Below are 17,469 nucleotides of genomic sequence, written 5' to 3'. Positions count from 1 at the left end.
AATGAACAACCAAATCCATTATTTAATGGTCCTGTGCCTGGCTTCTACCGTTATTTCACATCATTAAATGTGACTTCTTGCCTATCTGTTCCAGCCCTCCATTTTCCAAATCCTACTTAACACCTTGTAGATCCAGACAGTGAGGGCTCAGGCATCCCTGAGTCTGAGGATATGCTCCAGACATGGGAACATTCACAACTGACAGCTCTAAGTCAGCACATCGGGGTTAGGGCCGTGCAGTCCGTGCCGTATGCGGATGTTCCTGTGTGCTTGAATACACACTGGGAGTAGACTTTCATGGGATTAGCCACTGGGAACACTAAGTGCATGCTTAAGTTTTTGTGGGACTGGCAGGCCTATCTATTAACAAAAGAAAGAGATACATAAATACTACTTTGCACATATCCAGTCCCCCATCCTAATTCTTTGTATTTTAATCAGATTAAATTTTGCAGAAACATATTATTTCATGACAAAAACACCATAAGGAACAATCCTTTGTACAGGGTATCAAAGAACCATCTTGAGACATGGGTCCAGTATAGTTGGCATGGAAAAGGTAAAGCATCCCAGCCACGAATCCTCCCCAAGCTGACAGGAAGCCACAGGAAGGTTTGCTTGCTGGAGCCAGGCTCCTGGAAATGTGCTGCTCTCTGTAGTGGTTTCAACAATGAAAAAAACCAACAAAAAAATATGACAGCAAGTATGATGGGCTTAGCATATGAGTCGTTCTCCATGCCGTCTGCTTGCTTTGCTTCAATAGATGGAGGCAAATTGTTTCATAGCCCTCTTTTTCCCAGGTCCCTGCTGAGCTGGGCTTTGCCTCCCAAGCAGCCCTTTCCCAGCAGGAGCATAGGGGTGGAGCTGCACATCCTCCTCCTGCTGCAGCTGTGCTGCTCAAGTCACTCCCACCACAAGGCCCCGCAGATCCCTTGACCTGCTCTCTTCAAAATCTACTCTTTAAGCCACTTGTTGTGACCATTTTCACCTTACTGTGACAAGGAACGGGAGAGAAGCTGTGAGCAGCAAACATCTGCCTGCACTGTCACAGGCACGTCTCCCACTGGCCAGGGGAGCCAGATACTTAGGCTTCCTTCTCCAGGACACCTTGAGCCATGACAGACACCTCCAGGCAGTCTTCTGAGCTGGGGGTCCAGCCAGTGGATTTTGCCTGCAATTCTTCACCTCTACATGGACTTTGTAGGGGGTTAAACTGAATTAATGAATAGTCCTGCACTGCCAAGAAATCTGAGTAACCCCAGCCCTCACCAGCCAGAAGGCAGTTCGTGTTGCTAGTCCTTTATGTATCCTTCCCAAATTTACCAGTCTGTGTGATCTTTTCAAGTGCAAATCACCTGAGGTGACTAAGGTTAGGAATGAGTTTCTAGATTTTAATAACAACGGCCAGCTTGTGCACGGAGCTGCCAAGGAGCAGACCAAATTCCTCCCTAATATAATCCCAATGAAAGGAAGGTTATTCCAGCAGGGGTAATTCTTACTTCTTCATGCTAGGCACATGCCATTTCTTAAAACAAGTTTTCTATTTACATTTTAAGTATCCTCCTCAGAAGACAAGTGAGTCAGACAGCCACGCTGTCTACTAAGACTGATTGAAAAAATGAAAAGAGAAAAGTAGTCCAGCTGAAGCACAGCTGGACAACTTTTCTTGTTCCTATTATTTGATGCCTTCCAGGATATAAAGAAAGTCTGCGCTCCATTGTTCAGTGACAGCATAAGGCCTGCTGAGACCCCACCACTCATTACAAAGCATCTCATGATGCAGCAAACACAGAAGGCCACAGCTGGCCAGCTCTGGGAAAATCAGAAAAAGGAGTTTCTAACTTTAAATGGCTTGAATTCAGAATGTCTGCATTCCCCTGCTAGTCAAAGCACACAGCATTATTTCTTGGTTGGGAAGGAAATGCCTGTCACCTAAGCTGCCAGTTACCCTACATCTGGTTTTAAAGGGCTACTGCCTCCACAGTGGATGCTGTGGAAAGAGAAGCTCTAGGACCTGACTGTCCACTGGACATCACAGTGTGGCACCCCTGGACCAGCTCCCACCTGCCCCTGCCTCACAGCGCTGACAAGTCAGGCAAACACTTGTGCTGCAAACCACATTCTGCTTCAGTCAGTTGCTCGAGTTGTTTCCCTCCCCCCTATCAGCATCACCTCTCTTATCTGGAGCGAGCACAAGGCAGTTTGCTCCTCCATGCACCCCAAGCCTGCCTGGAGAGCAAGCAAGCCCAAATCTAGAGTAGAGGGGTGGCAGCTCTGAGAGCACCTCCTTCTCTCCATAGCCCTAAGAGGGCAAACCCAACCAAAGGAGAGAGCCCTGCAGATCCCCCCACAGGGGATGGGGTGCACAAGAATAAAACCAGCCCTCAACATCCCTTCCATGATCTGACACATCTGCCTCTCTAGGGCCTGCCAGCAAACTGAGAAAACCTGGGATGCAAGGCTTGTGACAGTGATCTGGCTGATGGAAAATCAGCCCTCCAGTGGCACAGCCACTTAAAACTGAACACTGGATCATCCATCCCCTGTTGCCTCAACTCTTTCCTCACTGCTGTTTCTTCAGTAGCTTTGCTGGGAAATAAGCTCATGTTTTTGCCTTCAGCCATACATTGGCCTCTACCCCAGGTGCTGCTGTAAGCCCTGTCCTGTTGCCTGAAATCTCCCATTCCTCAGGTTACACATCTCCCTTTTGTTGTTTCTGCAGAGGCAATTCCTTCAGCAGAAATTGAATAAGGCCAAAAAAACAAAACAAAAAACCAAAAAACCAAAAAACAAAACAAAAAAATCCCAAAAAACCACACACAAAAAAAAACCAAACAAACAAAACAAACAAACAAACAAACCCAAACAAAAAAAACCCCTAAAATACCTAGGAAAAAAAGACAAACCCAAACCATGCCATTTTGGAGTTTCCAATATGCCAATATGAATGAAACATGGCAAACATTTTCAACTTCACCCAAAAATTTATGGAGGAAATACATAGATAACTACATTTCTTGAAAGAAATTGTTTTGAAAATCCCAAAGCATTCTACTTCACTGCCTCTTAAACACAACCCTCTGATTTGTTATTTAAAAGTGGCATTTTCCACTCAAAAAGACATGAAATAAAAGAAAGTGTGAGAAACAAGAGGGGCAACTAACCTCAAAACAAAATATTACATTCAAAATGCAATTTGGGCTGACCCAAAATAACACATTGGGGTTTTTTCCCATTTCCCCCAAGAAAAACAAGTTTGGGGGGGGGGGGGGAAGTAAAAATTACCATTTCTTTTGCTTTGATGCAATCTAGTTCTTTTACTCTCCATTTTCCAGCTCAGCCCCTGAACTGAAGCAGCTATTATTCCCCCAGCTCTTTCAGAGGTTTTGTTCTCTGCTTTATGCCTTCCTGACATGCAGACATGGAGCGGGCAACAAACCTTTGCTCCTTTGGGCCAAACTGAGCCCTCAAGTACCCCATTTTACTCCATTCTTAACTTCTACATAAGAAGTGAGTCAGTATTATCCAGGCCACCTGACTTCAGAATTTCAAGAGCTTCTAAAATGCTCAATGCAGATTCTGTCGCCACGTGAGTGTGTGAAGCAGGTAGGGTAAAGGCAATCTGTTCCTATTTAATCTTTCTGCCTCTGTCACATTTACTAATGTGTTACATTTGCCTAACTCCAGAGCAGAAATGAGCTTTATCAGCACAGCAAGCTGCTGTGCCTACTCATGGGTGAACTCTCCTGAAAACATCTCGTTAACCACTGCACAGGTGTTCAGTGAAGTTTCTTTCTCTCTACTTCACCATCTGCAAAACTCCAAAAGGATTTCATGGTCTAAACCTGCATAACCATGTGTCCCTTTTGTGATGTTACTCTGCTTGCAAGGGCAGCCAAGCTTTGAGAAAAACAGCTTCTTCCCTCCCGCCTTTCCCCTTTACATTTTTGGGGTTTTTTTGCATCTTCCTCCGTGGGTTTCCGGCAGTTCCTTACAGCCCCACAACAGACAGCTGTGCTCACTGTACCTGTGTGTGTGTGTCTGACTTTTCACCCCCCAGGAGATCTGTCTACAAGATAAGCACCAGCTTGCGGAAATCCTGTGTCACCGACCTTAGGGCTGCTTTTCGTAGTGGGGATCCCCGTGACATTTTGTCCTTCTGGAAGTCTTGCTGACAGGCACATCCATGTATTTTGCACCCCTTGAAAATCTGAAGTAAAGATTTGTGTGCTTTATTCCACCTCCGCCAACACTGGAGGCTTCACCACTGCTCTGTGGTTTTGCTGTGGACAAGCTTACTTTCATTTTCACATGGTGGAAGGGAACGTGGTGTCTCAGTTCTGGCCAGAGAATCCTGGACTGAGGTTCTGCATGATGTACCCGAAAGTCATTGCACACAAGAATGATCCCTCTGGGTGGGACTGACAGGAACTTATCCCTTGAGATCAGGGAGAGCAGGGATATAAATGCACTGAGGTTACAAAGCTCACAGTTGGGTGATGACCGTAAAGAGAGAAAGGAGCAGTGAAGGGAGGACAAGCTGGGGAGGGTGGTGAGGTGGGTGAGGCACAAGTCTCCTGCATGGGAGACTCCTGTCTTTTTGAGTGGAAGAAGATCAGATCACTGCAGATGAAGCAGGGCTTGCTGGAAAAAAAAAAACAAACATATCCAGGAAAAAAAATTGGGACAAAACAATATCCCAAAGGTACTTGTTAGGACCTCAGAATGGACCTGAGCCTTGGACATCTGGTTGTCTTGAGTTAGAAGGAAGTGTTGTGCAGAGTCCCTGTGGCTTTAGAGAAGTTCCTAAGAGCAGGCAGCCACATTTCAGGCTTTCCAAAGGAGCCACCTTAGCACCTTAGTGCCTGGAATTGCAGCCTTCTCCTTAACATCACAGTAAAACTTCCCAAGACTGACTGCTAAATATTGATAACAAAGACCCACAAATACACATAAGAAGACAAAGCCAGACTGTCCTTTTCCTGAAGCTGGCACTGCATATGAAACAAAGATTTTCCAATTCCACTCCAACTGAATGGGTATACACGTGCATTTCTTTTCCTAATTTAGAAAAGCAAAAAGTATTTATTTGGCTTTTGTTTCAAAAATCACTATGCTGTGACATTTTTCAGCAAAATGTTTCAATTAGGGTTTTATTGTTCTTTCTTTAATTGTTTTTTCCAAGCAAGATAGATTTAGTATCTTGTTCCACAGACTCAGCAAGAGAGTAAATCAGAATTTCTAGGAAACTGGGAAGTCTCAAGTGAAAATACCTGAGTACAAAGCAAAGATGTAAGACTGGGGACATGGAAGTAAAAACAACATTTCCTTTGGGAGGAGAAGCTCTTGTATTCATGGCTTCCAGTTTAAACAGAAATGTCTTCCATCAGCAATTTTGCATTGCTGGCAACCTGGGAGATGTAGCACAGCTAAAAGAGGGGAAAAAAAATCCCTAGGACTCGATGACAACATTAAGGAATTCAGAGACCCTCCTACAGGAAACAAAAGTCAAAAAATGAAAAGGAAAGAGGCCAACAACACCTTTCAGTTAAAAATGTTCTGTAAGCTATTGTTTTACAGGCAAAAACGTCAAGGGAGACAGTGTCTTCTGGTGGCGTATATTCCCATATTTCCTCTTCCTTGTGAGCTTGGCTAGGACATTTGTGTCAAGCCCAGTAACCCTACAGGAGGCTGAGTAACATTTACTGCAATGTTTAGATATGGGAGAGCCTTGCCCTCCCAAGTGAGCCCAGGATACTCTCCAACCACGGCACTCCAGGAGAGGGATTGCCAGTATCTGATACTTGAAAGAGGTTGCAAAAAAACCTTTCCCTGGAACAGCTGCAAGTGAAACTGACATTAAATAGAGGCAGGAAGGGAAGTCTTAGACTGAAGTTTGGGGGTTCCCTCTGTATACCTGCAGGCTAGTGAAGCTGATGGCTCTCTGAAGCTACTGTTTGGTTCCTGGGAGCCATGTATATGGAGAGAGAATTTGGCATTAAACCCATGAACCCCGAAAGGAGGTCTCTGTTTCTGCAGGGTGCACAACCTGTGGCAAGGTTTCCATAGCTGCAGGGAGTGAAGTTAAAGACCAGCTGCTGCTCTCATCATGGTATATATGTCCAAAATAAAGGTGCAGTGCTCTCACTCCTGGTGTTTACCACCATACTAGAGAAGAAACATTTTCTCCAATAACCTTAATTAGGAGAAAGACATCTAGAGCTAATCAGATAATTCTTTACAGAAGGCATGACCAGCCTTTTTCAGCCTACAAACCACTAAAGAAAATTTTCATGCCATGGGGAGCCACCAGATCCTGATCCCTGATCCTGAATAGCATGTGGAGGATGATCTGGGAGGCACAAAGTGAGAGCTGCCCATCACTGAGTTCTGCATCTCCCTGGGTCACCCTGAGTGTTGGACCACAGGGGTTCCTGTGTCGGCTCACATCCACCAGGCAGTCGGCCACCCCCAGTCCAGCACTGGGATTAATTTTCACAGCCACACACATTGTCAAACATCTCTAATTCAGTGGGAATTAGAGGCTTTAAGATCCAGCTTCCATGATTCAGAAGCTTACGATTTTGCGGGACGTGGGTGCGCTTCCCTCACGTGGGACATCTGAAAGGCCAAGGCTTGCTCATCTTCAAAATTACAAGTAGGGTTTGGATATCTTTCATGTCGCAGTGCAATTTCCAGGATGAATGCATGTGCTGCACCTCTTTATGGTAAGTGTGTTTTAATTTAGGCCTCTGTGATGTAAGACCCTGAAAAGTGCATTTAAAATTGAAAATGCAGCTGGTCCTCAACACTAAAGGCTCAAAGACGATACCACAAAACATCTTCTGAAGGGTGTGCCTTCTTCAAACACACCTTCATTAGAAAGATTAAAATTCAGGAGAGAGATGGCACATGTCTTAGAGTCATTATTAAAAAACAAAACCAAAAAAGTCAGTGGAAGCATTATAACTATGAATCTAAGTTTAGTTCTTTATCCAAGTTGCATGTTGGCACAAGTGCAAAGGAAAGAGCTCTTGTTTAGGCAGCAAGTATTTGTAGGTGAAAACACTACTTTAAAGGGTGAGAAACATGTTTCATCTGTAGAGAGTTATTTTTGAACTTGGAAATCAGGGCATAAAGGATTTTCCTAGGGCGGAAATGCACTTTTACTCAGGCCACACAAGGCAAACAACTAGAACCATGTTCTGTTTGATGGGGCACCTTCACAGCAGCATTTCATTTTAATCCATGATGACATAAAATATAAGGAGATAATTAGCAGTGTGCAATTTAGGCTTGAAGCCTTTAACTTTGCTCCAAAATTCTTCTAAGTTTGGAGTAATTCTGGTGTGTCGCACAAATATGTTAGAATTTATTTCTGTCCTTTCCAACAGTAAATTACAGAGGAATGGAGAGTCTCAGGTGATTTATGCACCACTCACAGCCAAGCAACTAGACATACACAAACAAGCACAGGGAATTAAACTCAAGTGGATTTTGTCTTCCTATCTTAAATGACTCCCAAATGTTCCTGAGTTTGAGTCCTCTTCCTGACACCCAGGTGTCTCCTTGGGCTGTAGCTCCTTCTGCTGTAATGGAAGACCAACACTTTCCTCCACACCTACAAATGACTGTGAAGGATACAAATGAAAATTAGCATATAAGATCAGACATGATTACAAAGATACTCTAAATCAGAAGTCACAATATATAATTTAATATATTTTAATTTTTTTCAAGATCTCGTGTTTCTCAGTGATTATCTCCACCCCAATACTTGAAAAATCAACACAAGAAAATACTGTATAATGAAGTGCCATTGTTAAAAGGTCAAAGTCCCTTTTGGGGTAGTTGTGTGCAGCAAAGTTACTGCAGAGTTTCCCCAGCTTCCTGCAATAGGAGACATTATGATCAAAGAAAGCTCTGCCTGTGATATGGGTGACAGCTAAATGGTAGTGGCACAAAGCCCTTACCACTGCTTGCATTCCTTAGAAAGCACAGGACAACAGCAGGCTCTGGTGACCTTTCTCAAAAGTGCCTTGCCCATCCTCTTACTACAGTAGGTCCATCTGCAGGGGGGATAGAAGTGACCTTGCCACAGGAGGGTGGAAATCATCTCTGCTTTCCACCCTCTCAGGATTTTAAAGACAGCCATCCCTGTTTCTTTCAAGAAAACAAAGACTTGTCCTGCTTTGCCTGCAAGCCAGAGAGAGGCCAAAATTTAGACTGCCATTTAGACAATATTTTGATCAGGCCTTGTGGGAGAGTTTTCACCTTTGTACTTTTTTAGACTGAAAAACACCAAAGAGAAGACCCAAATGTCTTTAGAGCTGAGCAGGAACCAATTTATAGGAAGTGTTTCCATGTCACAGCTATCCAGAGCACTTTGTGTGCTAACAAATTAAATACTAGTAGTGTGGTAATGTCTTTGGCACAAAGAGAAGCACTTATGTGCAAAGTATTGCATCCAGACCATGTGGTTATAGAGCAGTTCTTTCACCCCCCCCATGAGTTTTGGACTACAACTCCATTTGTATGGAAGGAGCAGATCAAGTGGGTGAGAAGAAGCAGAATGTAAAAAATAAAGGAAAAGCTCAGACTCTGTGATATGTTTGATGAAGACAAAATCGATGGTATTAAAAAATACCATCATTCACAAAAATGTCATCTTCATAAGCTCTCTAGCTCTCTGTTAGTTTTTGGTGGGGTTTTTTTGGTTTTTTTGGGGGGTTTTTTGTTGGTTTTTTTTTAATGGTGACAAAATGCAGAGATTCATGTCCACACTGAACACGTGACTCTGAAGACATGCATGGTTCCAGCACACATGTGTGTTCTCCAGTGCATGAAATCAGAAGGCAGGAATTTATCATAAGTCACTGAAGGTCCATAATGGCTATTTAAAATAAAATAATCTCTTCTGGATTGTCTGATCCTGCTGCCACTGCCTTCAGTAGGGCTGAATCAGGCAGTTATCATCAGTGCTATGTAACTCCTCCCTTTCAAACCATCCCTCCAGCCATACTTTGTAAAGCTACAGTCAAATAATTATCATGTGTAAAAGTACGTGCAGGAGGGGATGAAATTCTCTTCCTAAACATAGCTTACAGCACATCCATTTAAGTGTAAATGCTGGGGTTTCTAGACTTGAAGAGAAAAACAGAATCAAAGGCAAATGTTTACCTGCCATGGATATGGAGGTTTCCTTCATAGTCTCTTCAGCTTAAGTCAAGTACTCCTGGTTAGGGAAGTGAAGCTCATTTTTCAGAATGCTGTCCATTTGCTATTTTCTAAATAATTCTTCTTGATCACACTAAACCTTAAATTAACCCCCACTCCCACCCGTGTGCAATTTTAGCACGACGGCATTAACTGCAGAAGGAACAAAAAAAGCCCTTCAGCTGCCACTTCAGCATGCCCCATATCTTGGATTGTTTTTACTTTCAGCTTTTAAGGTCACAACAGGCATCCAGCAATAACCAGCCCTTCTTTTTTTTCTCTAAGAGACCGGAGAGTCTACTGTCTTAAACAAGGGAGCTCTGTGAGCAGGATCAAGCTTGTGCTTTTGGTCTTGTAGGTGTGAAGCTCTCATGAGCGGGGCTTGCATTTCTGGGCTTTGTTAAGCCTGGCAGCAAACACTGCTGGGGATGCAGCTGGCAGTGGGCACTTTGCATCCAGTACCTGCAAACAGCAGCTTCTGTTGACAACCACACAGAGCAGAGCTGTGAGTCTTCATTCCCTTCTAGATGGAGCTGGCATCCATAGTGGAGTATATGTGCAGTTCCCAAAGGTTTTTGTGTGGAGTGACTAATCACTTTTCTCCTTAGAACTGGCAGAGAGGCATTGTATGCGTGTGATTACCAGAACATAAAAGGAGCACAGGATTATTTTCCATGGGAATCCTTGGGAACATCTTGGAGGGTGGCTGTCTAAGGAGGTGTTCTCTGCAGGACCATTAAACTCTCCTCCCAGCTTCCTCATCATGTGCTGGGACTTATCCCAAAGCTATTAGGTGGCGCATGGGGTTAACCATGAGACTTCTTTAGCTCTAACTCTCCACCTCTGAGTCCTTCCAGGACACTCATAAGGCATGTGCTATATTTGCCTAGCTGGAGTTGTTATGAGGATGTTGACACAAGGGAAAATATCTGCCTGGAGAAGAGGGTGGACTGGCACCCTTTGAAATTAAATATGGCCAAGCATCTGCAAAGGACGGAGCGGGTCAGTGTCACTGAGCAGCCCTGAAGCCAAGGGCTGAGTAAATGAGGATTCAGACAGGGTATATACAATTCATTTCCCCTGTGTACCATCAAATATCTGACTCAGCCATGTCAGCATTTCCATATTTCAAATGCTTAATTTAACTCCAGAAGCCTTTCCTGATTGATACCTGTGCGGGGGTTTCTCCCACAACCAGGTCTAGACTGGGTAAACCAGCAATTATAACCACTCAGACACTGAATAGGACCCTGTACTCACAGCAAGACACTGTGTGTGAAAAGGAGGTCAAGCCACAAAAACTGGTTTTGCCAAAGTAGTCAGTCAACTGTTCATCATGTCACCTCTTGAGGCTAATCAAAGAGCTTTGCAATAAAGGGAACATGAGTGTTCAGAGGAGATGGTCTCACAATAGCTGTGAGAGAAAGGGAGGAACACCCAAGTGAAGTTTGGCTATCAGAAGGCAGCTTTCTGAAATACACTTAAAAGGTTCAAACCTGATTCAAATGACCCCCAAGGAGGGGAGACAAAGGTGTGAACAAGTCCAGTGTTTTTCTGAGATACACCCACTTTTGTGCTCTGTGAAGTAAAACTTTATTTGGCATCTGTTTGTTCAGTTCTCATGAGGCCCTGGAAACAGCTGTATCAAAAATTCAGAAACCTCTCAAGGGTGGAAAGGCATCTCAAGAGAAGAGCAGCCCTTCCCTCATGCTGAAAGTAGCCTGGCTTCAGGACTAATCCTGAGGTTGTGGTGACACTTGCAAAGTTTCTGCACACTTATTTTTCAGTTTGATGGTCCAGGACATGCTGAGTCGGGAACACGCAGGAGCACCACTGCAGAACTGGCAGCAGAAAGTGAAGGTTTTGTAGCAGTTTTTCCTTCCAAGCATTCAGCACAAAAAGGTACGCAAAAAAGTTCAAGAAGCAGCTGTGCACCCGTCTCTTGTTGAGTCCCTGCCAGGGACTTGACTCCAGTGGCACTCCCAAAACCATCATCCTGCACTACTGTGTGTGAAAGAATCACCCCCACCAACACTGCTGTCTCACTAAACCTGCTAATACCACCCTCTCACCAGGGTGGAATTTGGGGGTGGGTAGGCTGAAGTGTTGAACTCAAGATTAGAGCATTTTCCTGCTATCTGCACCACAAAGACAAAGTGTCATGTGCTTGTGAGACTTCAATTTAGGTTTGTTATCATCCCTTTATATCAAAAGGAAGTTATGCACACAAAGGAAACACCAAACCACCATGTCAGGGGGGCTATAAATCACTTACTGCTGAATATTAAGAGGGCAACAGAGTGCCCAGTAGGAAAGCAAGGGTTTGAAAATACTGCTTTTCCTCACCATCTCCCCATTTCAATAAACTTTGCTTTTATTTTGGAAGAGGATGAAAGAGAGCACGAGGTTTGAGGAACACAGCTACGAATGACACCAGATTTGTCCCATAGGCATGACTCATGCCTGACTCCATGCACTGGTCAATGCCTTCCCAGCCCTCAGCACATTTGCTGCTGTTGCCCAAGTTGATCCCATGGTGTCCAGAAAAGCCACACAGGCAGCAGCGCAGAGATCGCCTCAACTTTCTGTCCTGGTAAAATGCAGGTTTACAAAGCCCGAAAAATGGAGAAGTGGAATAGTCTGCTCATCTGGCAGCAAGGGTCTGTTCTGCTTGCCTGCTCTGGTTTTACCAGCCTCCAAAAGGACATCCTGGGAAGACTGCAAGGAGCTCTCCACATCCTCTTCCCCTGGCAGGTGCCCAAAAAGGATCCCAACAATTCTCCAAACCACATGCTAAAATCCCACTGCTGCTGGAAAAAAAAACCCTGTATTTCCAAACTGTGACCTCCCAAAAAGTGTCAATCCTGAAAGACTTTACACTGACTTGAAATGTTGCAGATTGTTTTTGTAGCTCTTAAATTCTGAGCAATTATGATGGGGGAAAATACAGATGCAATCGTTGCTTTTAAAATATGATTGCTGCTCAAAAGAATTATTGGGGAGGGGGGTAATTGTCTGGAGCATGGCATGATTCAGGACTGCTGACTTCCACTCCTCACTCATTCAAAGTCACCAAGTGAGTCAGTGGAAAAATCATTGAATTCAGCACAGTCAACAGGGTACCAGCATTCATAATTAGGTTCCTAAATCAGCAGTGTGGAAGATTTCAGCTCAAAGGCTGAAAGGCTTTACAAGCGAGAGTAAGGGAAGGCAGGAGGCTACATTGCAAGCCTGCAGTAAATGCCATCCTAAACTTTGACACTTCAAATTCCAGTGGTTCTCACCCTAAATAAGTGCTAGCTAAAGGTGTAACAGCACTCAGGGAAGTTTATTCCAATCTGAGCAGAAACAAGGTTCTCTGCAACAGTTGAAGTATTACTCTGCAAAAGAAATGTTTCTTTTGAATATAAAGCACAGGACAGTCATAGCAGACAAATCGTTAGTATGCAGGAGCTGCTGCCTTGAAGCTCTGCCACCAAAGGCTAATTAATTCTAGGTACCTTAACGATCGCATCGCGGGGAAGCGCTACTCTGTGTTTGAGCAGAAGCTCTGTGTACAAACAACACAATGCACAAACAGAAATCACACCTCTGAGAGAGAGCCTTTTCATTCAGAAAAGTCAGTCAGCTCCAACAGGCTTACAAGAACTGGCACAGTAACCTGAATATTAGAAAAATAAAATTCAATACTTTGGTGAAAGTAATAGTAAGAGGGTTGTGCAGTGAGTGAGAGAAACCATTAAGAGAATAAATCACTTAGCAGCTTGCAAATTGGCAGGACAGTGAAAGCAGAGATCAAATAAGAGATCTTGCAAATCCACAGGAAATGACTCAAGAAGCTAGATCAAGTAAAACTTCAGCTTCCAAGCCTCAGACATATTTGCTTCTCACCATTGGGGTAAATATGTGCACACACAACATAAGCACATAAAACTACATCCAGATCACACAGACAAGCTCTCAAGTATTAATCAGACAGTGATTAATACCCAGTCCACCTCAGAGGTACAACCATTATAATGGCCTTTTAATTACATGATTGTGCCCTGGGTTTTTCACAGGGCTATAACTCTCCCCATATTCTGCTTCTGTAGTAAGCAACTGCTAAATGCCATGCTCCCCACTTCAGGCACATCAATGTTCCTGCTAATCACAGGAATTTTTGGCATGAAAGATTTTGAGGATGTTAGAGGTCTGTGCAATCTCAGCATCCTTTGGGGGGGAAAAAAAGACATAGGATGGGTGGAACTGTGTCAAATCATTACATCTGGTCTTTTATTGTACAGCAGCTGAAGACGTTCCTGCCATTTCCTTGCCCCCAACCGCTCTACTCCTGTCCTGACACTTCCTTTTGCTGCCAGCTCAGCTTTGCCAAGATGTTTATCATGCCATTCTGCAAGCTGGATCCTTGAATAACTTTCCAAAAGAAAGAGGTATTGGGGGGTATTATTGACTGGGACCATTTAGCAGATCCAGCAGTGTCACTCCTCAGTGGGGGATGCATTAGCACAGCCAAGGGGGTGACAAACTGGGCTTTGCAAAGGAATGGGTGGAAAGGGGGGATAGACAGCATTGCTGCCCAAAAGAGCAGCCACAGTCTTCCAAAGGGAGGGCAGCAGGCTTGCACTCTCACACATTATCTGGTGTTATGGCCAAACCTCTAGCAGTGACAGGAATATTACTGTAATATTGGGCCACAAAGCTGCAAATTCTGGTACCACCTCTGAAGGACACACTGCTTCTCCCTGAGGAGAAGACCTCAAAGCTTTCATCAGCTCTTGCCTCCATCTCATTTACTAGCAGTCCACAGGTTTCTCTCCGAGTTTCCACTTCTGTTCCTGAAAAGAAAATTTACAGCACTTAGAAACTGAAACCCAGCAGAGCAGAAACACAATTTCCACACCAAAATCTGAAGGCCCCTTCAAGACTAAATCACATAGACTAGACTTGAAAGTTAAATCAGTATGTGACTCCCTTAGGAACCGCAGCCATAACGAATATCCCAATGCAGTGAGAGCAGAGATGGCACATCTCCCTACCTGCTGTGGGAAAGGGATGCTGCAGTGGAGGGGCCTGCAAAAGCTGGAGGGCAAGGTGATGTGCTTAGATGGTACAGACACATTTCTTCTCCCAGGACTGCTCGATCACAGAGGAATTGATGGGGGAAGCAAAACCAAAGCTCACAGCTAGTTACTTAACTTCATGGGCCAAACTATTTTTTCTATAGTCAGCTCCTGTTACCCCTCCTCTGTGGACCAAACAATTCCTGAGGGCAGATGTCATGGTGTAGCTATGAACGCAACACAAGTTGTAGAGTGTTTACACGGTTCATTGCAGCAAAAAACATTTGAACTGACCTACGAGAAAAGCTGTATGATGTTACCAGCATGCCAGCGTGCACCTCACAGCAATTCTGAATGTGGCACTAAGGGGCAATTTGAGCTCTCATAGAGGGCAAGGTGGGGTGGGAAGAACACAAGGATGGTGAGAAAACAGCTGTGGGGGCAACATTAGCTCCCTGGGCTTCTTCTACTGATCAGCTGCCAGACCACTCACAGGGCACACGGCATCATGGTATGGAAACGCATCCTATGGGTCTCATCAGCCACTACGAGGAGCTGCACCAAGTCAGGCTGCCCTGGGCCAAACCGAACCAAGCTGAGCCAGGCTGGGCTGAACCCAGCCAGGATGGGAGAAGTCAGGTTGAGGTGAGCCAAGATGTCCAGAGCAGGGCAACAAAGTTGATGAAGGGTCTGGAGCACAAATCTCATGAGGAGTGGCTGAGGGAGATGGGGTTGTTTAGCCTGAGAAAAGGGGGCTCAGGAGTGACCTTATCACTCTCTACAACTACCTGAAAGGAGCATCTGGCAAGGTATTCTCCAAGTCAACCAGCGACAGAGCAAGAAGACACACTCTTATGGTGTGCCAGGAGAGTTTCAGGTTGGATATTAGCAGGAATTGGGTCATTAGACATTGGAATGGTCTGCCCAGGGAGGTGGTGGAGTCACTGCCCCCAAAGGTGTTTAAGGGAAGACTGGACGTGGCACTCAGTGCCACTGTCTGACTGGGTGCTCGGTCATAGGTTGGACTCGATGATCTCAGAGGACTTTTCCAACCTAATCGATTCTGTGATTTTTAAGTGCGGCCTGGCAGGGCTGAGCCAGATCTTGCTGGGTCCGGCTGCGCAGGGCTAAGCGGGGCCGGCTGAGGCTGAACCCGGCGAGCCGAGCCGAGCCGGGCCGTACGGCACAAGCCGCAGCCGAGCGGGCCCCGTCGCTCCGGCCCGGCCGAGAGCAGCGCCGGGCGGCGGGCGGGGCGCGGGGGCTGCGGCGCGGGGGGCGGCGCCAGCGGGCGGAGGCGAACGCGGCGGGACCGCACCCCGGGCGCTGCGCTGCGCCGCGGGGGCTCGGGGGGCCGGGCCGGGGCGGCGCCACTGCCGGCCGCGTCTCCTCCTTCCCCTCCGCCGCCGCTGCGGCTCCCTCCCTCCTCCCTTCCCTCCTACCGCCCGGGTCCGGCGCTGCCCTGCCCGCTCCCGGCGGCCGCGGCAGCGCCGCCGCTTCCTGCCGGGGCTCCCGCTCCCTCCCTCCCTGCCCGCTCCGCCGCCCCCCGCGGCGCCCCGCCATGGCGTGATCGCGGCCATGGGGCTGGCCCGGCGCCGCCGCCTGCCCCCGGGCGCTGCGCCGCTCCCCCGGGCCCGGACCCCGCGCCGCCGCCGCCGCCGCCGCGCCCCGCCGCGCCCCCGCGGCGCGCTGACCGCCGCCTCTCCTCCTCCTCCTCCGCCCCCGGCCGCCGCCGCCCGGCGACGAGCGCGGCCGTAGTCCCCCCTTCTCCCCCCCCCCGCCGCCGCCCGCGCTCCCGCGCCGTCGGGCCCGGCGCGGCCGCCAGCCCCGCCGCGGCGCGGCCTCCCTCGCCATGTGAAGCTCGGGAAGATGCGGAGGCGCAGCCCGGCCGCCCGCGGCGAGGGATGAGCCTAGACGGGGAGAAGATGACCGAGGAAGCCTACCCTGACGAGTGAGCGGGGCCGGGGGCGGCGGGCGGGTCGGGGCACGGAACAGGGGGCAGGCTTTGTTGCCCCGGCGGGAACCGGTGCCGGTCGCTCATCTCCGTACCCCGTGCACTGAGGGACAGACGGACCGGCCGCGGGCGGACAGAGGGACGCGAACACGCGCGTTCGTGTGCGCGCCGCCCGCCCGCGCATCCGCCATTTCGCGCTCCCCCCGGCCGCGCTCATTTGCATACGGCCCTTTCATTCATAAAAACCCCCGGGAGGGCGGCGCGGCCCCGCCGGGGTGCGGGGCCCCGGGGCACCGCAGGGAGGGGGCGCCGCCGCCGCTCCCCGCCCCGGCCGAGGGGCTCGGGGCGCCCGGCGGGGGCGGTCGGAGGCGGAAGCGGCGGAGATGGGAGGGGGGAGCGGTGCGCGCCCCCGCCGCGCAGCCCCGGGCCTGGGGGGTCGGGAAGCGGAGCTGGGGGGGGACACACGACGTCGCGGATCCCCGCCCCGACCGCCACCGTTTTGTGAATAGGAGGGCGGCCGCCGCCGCCGTCACATGACGCCGCATTCATAAACCCGGTCACCGGCGGCCTCTCCATTCACCGTCACCCCCCGCCGCCCACCCCCGCTCCGCAGCCCTCCCGCCGCCTCCCCGCTAATAAACCCCCCGACAGGCCGCACCGAGGCTTTCAAAATGCCCGACGGTGCCCTTTTCCCTTTTTTAATGCTTTCTTCCCCAAAATAAAACCTAAAGCTACTGCAGCGGAATGGCAGGAAGGGCTCTTTCACGCCGTGCTGGCCCAGGGGGCTGTTCCTGGCTATCTCCTTCGGGGTTTTGACAGTCAAGAGGAATGACTCACTGGCGTGCAGGACTGGGTCGGTGCCAAGCGCCATAGGATGTACCGTGCTTCAAAACGACTCCTTGCAGGGCTTATAAAGCAGCGTCAAAATTGTGCAACTTTTTGGCTCGGTTTTGAGGTCCGAAAAGATCATAATCGGTGGCATGTGCCACGCTTGCACCTTCATCATGATAAACGTATTTTAGGGTGATTTACTGGAGAAATGTGAGTGGCGAAGGAAATGGCTTCTGGCCCCAATGTGTGTGTTGAGAGGAATTGATATTTTGGCGGTTCTTAATGAAGAGACTATAAATACGTGTTTATGTGTAGCTTCTAAAATCATGGTTATTTTGAATTTGGTAAAAGAAAAACCAAAACAAGAAAAAAAACCAAAAAAAGAAGTAGTTGCATGACCTAGCAGGC

At 47.7% G+C, this 17,469-nt stretch overlaps 1 protein-coding gene and 1 long non-coding RNA gene across 3 annotated transcripts in view; one reads left to right on the top strand and one right to left on the bottom strand.

Annotated features, from left to right (window-relative positions):
• Positions 1–4,768: 4,768 nt before the first annotated feature.
• On the bottom strand, positions 4,769–16,445 carry LOC128946426 (uncharacterized). Of its 2 annotated transcripts, none has more exons than XR_008483963.1 (3): positions 16,220–16,445; positions 13,938–14,054; positions 4,769–7,631 (listed from the first exon to the last, which is right to left on the bottom strand). It is a non-coding gene; the product is annotated as an uncharacterized LOC128946426 (long non-coding RNA). The 2 variants fall into 2 exon arrangements; XR_008483962.1 differs by lacking the exon at positions 4,769–7,631 and adding an exon at positions 11,046–12,877.
• SPRED2 (sprouty related EVH1 domain containing 2) overlaps positions 16,088–17,469 on the top strand; it is a 59,162-nt gene continuing 57,780 nt past the window's right edge. The window contains exon 1 of the mRNA XM_054290187.1: positions 16,088–16,227. Coding sequence (XP_054146162.1) covers positions 16,181–16,227 — 47 coding nt within the window. The 5' untranslated portion in view covers positions 16,088–16,180. The remainder of the gene's footprint in view (positions 16,228–17,469) is intronic.

This window comes from Melozone crissalis, unplaced genomic scaffold (genome assembly GCF_028551555.1).
Source record: "Melozone crissalis strain CALT ecotype California unplaced genomic scaffold, PUWL_Pcris_2 ptg000081l_1, whole genome shotgun sequence".
In the NCBI taxonomy this organism is placed as follows: Eukaryota; Metazoa; Chordata; class Aves; order Passeriformes; family Passerellidae; genus Melozone; species Melozone crissalis.
Note: the sequence above shows the minus strand (reverse complement) of the source record. Positions and strands in the feature narration are given on the sequence as shown.